At 36.0% G+C, this 5106-nt stretch overlaps 1 protein-coding gene across 2 annotated transcripts in view; it reads left to right on the forward strand.

The window, feature by feature from the left end:
* The first annotated feature begins 3731 nt into the window (after window positions 1-3731).
* The window catches only part of LOC107743922 (lymphocyte cytosolic protein 2-like), an 8410-nt gene continuing 7035 nt past the window's right edge, over window positions 3732-5106 (forward strand). For both annotated transcript variants that reach the window (XM_016557372.1, XM_016557371.1), the window contains exon 1: window positions 3732-3972. In XM_016557372.1, the coding sequence (XP_016412858.1) occupies window positions 3895-3972 (78 nt within the window). In that variant the 5' untranslated portion in view covers window positions 3732-3894. The remainder of the gene's footprint in view (window positions 3973-5106) is intronic.

Below are 5106 nucleotides of genomic sequence, written 5' to 3' on the forward strand. Positions count from 1 at the left end.
TTCTCACGAGAACACCTCCACCTGCACTTTTTATTAATATTTGCCATTTCTGTATATAATTATATATTAAAGCATTTTAATAAAACTGAGAAATTGAAATTGCTTGTGGTCTCGTTTATCAACAAGTCAATCAAATAAATCATTCAATAACCTAATTATGAACAGTGGCTATTCCTGTATGTTGAACATATAAACAGGAATGTATAAATATGAAAATGCAGTTTAAATCTATTGCAAAATAGGCAACATAAATTATGAAGATAGAAACATGAACATAGATTAGATATGAATGAAAATGCTAAATATATGCTAGTTTAGATATGAATGAAAATGCTTTTTTTCCCATTGTTGCTTCTAATGGTGTTTAAAATATTTCTGGTCATTCAGGGTTTCTGTGAAAAAGACCAACAATTTTAAAGACCAAGATTAAGAACACGCTTAAAGTTAGGCTACTTGAGTGTCAGATGTTTTTTTTTCTTTCTACTTAACATTAACTTGACTTAGTTAAAGTCGACTTCTCTTTTTGCTCCCGTCTTCCCTCCGAAAAATTAAAAAATTCAGCAACCATAAATTGTACTCACGTTGCCTGCGTTCCTAGATCAAAACGACGGTGAAAGATGGCAGAGGCTTTGCATGGTTTTAAAACAAGGTTACAATACAAACAAATACTATTATTTTCTTTGCACTGTCTGTGATTAAGCAAAGCAAACTTCCTAATTGTAATTATTGCACAGAATGTCGGGGACGAAATAAGTAACCTAATTAAATAAGTGATTATCAATTATGATGGTTGCTACGTTCATTTGAGTGCTGTATACCAGACACGCGCAGTCAGAGAGAAAAAATAATAATTGAAAAGTAATAATAGAGGTCTCAATTAGTACTACAGTATAGAGCGTTTATTTAATGAATACTCTTTAAGGGATTAACTTTGTTACACTTGGTCCTAGGCGCCTCCCTTGCCTAGACTCTGGCGCACTTTGATATGCAGCCAGTACGGACAATATGCTACCCCGGTGACAAAAGTGTAGACAAAGCCCGTAGGAAACGCCACCGCTGGAAGGTGTTTGGCATGTTAATCCGCGTTACCGCTGTGTTGGTGTACATAATCACACCTGCGGAAGTCACCGCGATGCATGTACATAAATCAAAGGGAAGGAACTAAATTCCATTATTAGTCACGTTATGAGGTTGAGGACACATTTAAATTGTAAAACCAGGCCTAGGCTACTTCGTGTGTCAACATAGAGTGATTATGTTTTACCAAATTGGATGTTATGGCCTAATCATGACATTTGTATTTATATAATTTATCAGCAGATTTCTCACTTGGTTTGCCTATTACTTGACACATAGTCAATTTACTCAGTGGGACATGCCATAAATCTGCCAAATTGTCTGGCCTGATGAATGATGGGATATTTATTGGCTCCAGTGGGGGGTCTTGACTTAGAGGACAGGGGGTGGGACTCTCAAAATACTGTAGTATGTTACAGTGAGTTCATTTACTTCCCTTGGCTACTTCCATGTTATAAGACAAAAATTATTTCACTTTTGATATTAAAACATAGGCTACTTGACTAAATAATAGCTCTCCTTGCTTTCAATAAAAATAGAATTATAAATATATATATATATATATATATATATATATATATGTATATGTGTGTGTGTGTGTGTCTGTGTGTGACCCTGGACCACAAAACTAGTCATAAGGGTCAATTTTTTGAAATTGAGATTTATACATCATCTGAAAGCTGCATAAATAAGCTTTCCATTGATGTTGTTAGGATAGGACAATATTTGTCCGAGATACAACTATTTGAAAATCTGGAATCTGAGGGTGCAAAAAAAATCTAAATACTGAGAAAATCGCCTTTAAAGTTGTCCAAATGAAGTTCTTAGCAATGCATATTACTAATCAAAAATTAAGTTTTGATATATTTACGGTAGGAAATTTACAAAATATCTTTACTTAATATCCTAATGATTTTTGGCATAAAAGAAAAATCGATAATTTTGACCCATACAATGTTTTTTTGGCTATTGCTAAAAATATACCCAAGCGACTTAAGACTGGTTTTGTGGTCCAGGGGCACACACACACACACACACATATATATATATATATATACACAGATACATTTTACTCAAAGTACTCCAATCAACAGAAACAAACTATTCACTCACCACATAATGCCTATTTGCCTTTCAGGATGCTATGTTTTTTTTCCCAGGCCACCCTGCTGAGCTGTGATGAATAAGGAACAAAGTGGCCATCCCCTCAAATACAGTACCATGTTGTTGTCATCTCAGCCATGACCCCCGTTTCCATCCCCTCCTTGTCTCTTATTTTACCGACCTTTCATATGGATAGAATCAGGTTGTAATCTATAGTGCAGCCCTTTGGTTTAGCCACTTCAAAACCCCAGCACCAACAGTGATCCCAGTCTGTTCCACTCCACAAAAGACCTATTTCCTTTTAGCTTAAGGATTCCACTTGCGCATGACAAAGACAAGGAATGTGCTGTTTCTTCATCAGAAGAACTGCCACACTCTATTTCACGCTAAGTACTGACTCCCTGACTTGTTTGTCATTCATTAGAGGTTTCTGGCACTAGGTTTTCTTTTACAAGACAGGTTAAGTCCGTGTGCCTCCTACACTGAAAAAAAAAATTGGTGTAGAATTAGTCACTCAGAAATTGCTAGTAAATTTCACAAATTATTACAGAGAATCATTAAGTAACACTGAATCAAATGTGAAATTTTGAAGTAGAAAGACTGAAAGAGTATTGTCTTGTAAAATTTACTCCAATTACCTTTTATTGTTTTATTTACAACTTTGTCAAAAAACTTTGTCATTTTTTTTTTTTTTAGATCTTTTGGGTCTCAGGTTTCTTAAATATCCTAAAATATGTATAACCTCAAGTTTGGAAAAATTGTAAAGCACATTCTGAGAAAAAAAAAAAAAACATCATGGCAATCAAGAATTCATTTAGCTCCAATGATCATACGGTTGACCATAAATGGTGGCACAGTTAAGTGTGGTCATCTTTAATGTATCTTTAACACCTAAAACATTCACAACGAAAGTTCCTTCTGCATTTTATTGGCTACAAGCTGCCAGCCCTATGTAAAGCACCCTGGGAAGCAGCTATTTCACTTTGTCAGTCCTGCTGGCCTGCGGTTGAATGATGAGTGCCTTCAACTCTCACCTTGGTGTTAGACTGCATGCTGTATTGTTCCCAAAAGGGATATTTCCTTTTTTGTTTGGAAAATGCAATGCATAACAGGTGAATAGGCACCGGGGATGTGCTGATCTACAATGATGGTACGCATTGCACTATCTGCATCTTATGTCATCTGATTGTTTATTTGCGGTCATGGCCTAGTTATTTGCTCGTGCCAAGAACATGTGAGACCGTTTGCTTTTGATGTGTCCGATCTGTAACTAGTGTACTTTTTGTAACCCTTGCAATGCTTTTAACATGCAATTTGCTCATAACTAAACATGCACACTAGATTTATTACGGTATGTTTCTGATACATTTATAGGACCTCAAAAGAGCAGTTATGTACAAATATATAATGTCCAAGTCATGCGCTGAAAGTCTTGACTTTCACATCTTTGGTGATGAGGCACTTCCTCTATACAAAGTTACAGGAAACAGACAGAGCTAAGAGCCTGCTATTCTGCGTCAACAGTATCATCACACTCAGTCTTAGACCAACTAGCCACAAGCAAGAAAAGTGCCTAGCAACTTTCAGCAAAGCTGTATACTTTTTTTTATAGCTATCATCATAGATTCTAAAACAAAAACTCAACAGCAAGAAGTATCTGCAATTGTAGAAGTCCATTTCCACTGTATTGGGGAAACAACCAATCCAATCACAATGAGTTTTGAAAGTGTACCGTCCAAGTCAGAGGTGATGGGCTGGAACTCTGGAAACTTGGCTGATTATCTCAAAAAAGTGAGTGTGAAATTCATCCTATTTTGACAAAAAACAAGAAACATTTCATTTAAATGTCTTAAAAGCAGCTGTCAACGTTACAAAGTTTATCATGTAACCCTCATGTTGTGTTCATTTCGAATTAAGCACCCTTCTAGACTCTAAAACACAGTTGACTAAAGTTATTGAGGTTTTTATAATAATGATGCCTCCAGTGGTAAAATGTCAAATGTGACTTTGAATGCTCTTTGAGAGGGTAATCTTTATAGATCTTTTTTTTTTACAGTTACACTCTTGTTCTTCAGTTGCAGCGCTTGAAGTGTGGCTGATAGATTTCCACGCAATGTGGTTTTCTGAACTGTCTATTTGAGAGTTGTGTAAAGTTTCTAATGAACCCAGTTAATTCATTGCCTTATTTTGCAATCATTCAGTCAAATGCACTGTCATGTCAAAACTGTCCAAAACAGATATAATTCATAAAAAAGAGATAGAAATCATGTATTATAAAAAAAAACGTTATAGTTGTGTGTTTATATCAAATCCTGAACTTTTTTCTTATCTTAGATTAAAACATGCTGCTGTGTCTGTCCCTTTAACACAATATAGGGCAGTGGTTCTCAACCCGCGGCCCGTCACGAATTCAAATGCGGCCCACTGAACACAATTAAAAAAATAATTTTCAGTTTTACAATTCATTTTAGTTTTTACATTAATTTAAAAATTTACTAAACAAATATAAACTATAATGTGTTTGTTATGTAAAATAATTTAGTTTTTCATATATTATTTTCAGACATGAGCAGACCTGTAGGCTACTCACGTTACGGCATTTAATGAACACTTACAAGCGCGCACTTTGGCAGAGTTCAATTCACATAGTCATCAGCAGCCATTAGTTCGGTAAAATTGAGCATCAGAATGGACATTTGTTATTAAGGGAGAAAAACGAAATGTGGAAAATGCCAGCGAAGGAACACATACAAACAAGAGTAGTCGCAGCAGTGAAGGTAGGAGAGTGCTGGACTTTCGGCATCAACTTTCAGTTTGCCCCGCCACTCACTTGAAGATGTTCAGGCTAGAGCCCTGCACGGGCCTCAAATACATGACGTTCAGGCCCTAGCCCGGCCCTTGTCCGACAGCTTATCAGAATTACCG

Source organism: Sinocyclocheilus rhinocerous, unplaced genomic scaffold, assembly GCF_001515625.1.
Source record: "Sinocyclocheilus rhinocerous isolate Xijiao unplaced genomic scaffold, SAMN03320098_v1.1 scaffold2422, whole genome shotgun sequence".
Taxonomy (NCBI): Eukaryota; Metazoa; Chordata; class Actinopteri; order Cypriniformes; family Cyprinidae; genus Sinocyclocheilus; species Sinocyclocheilus rhinocerous.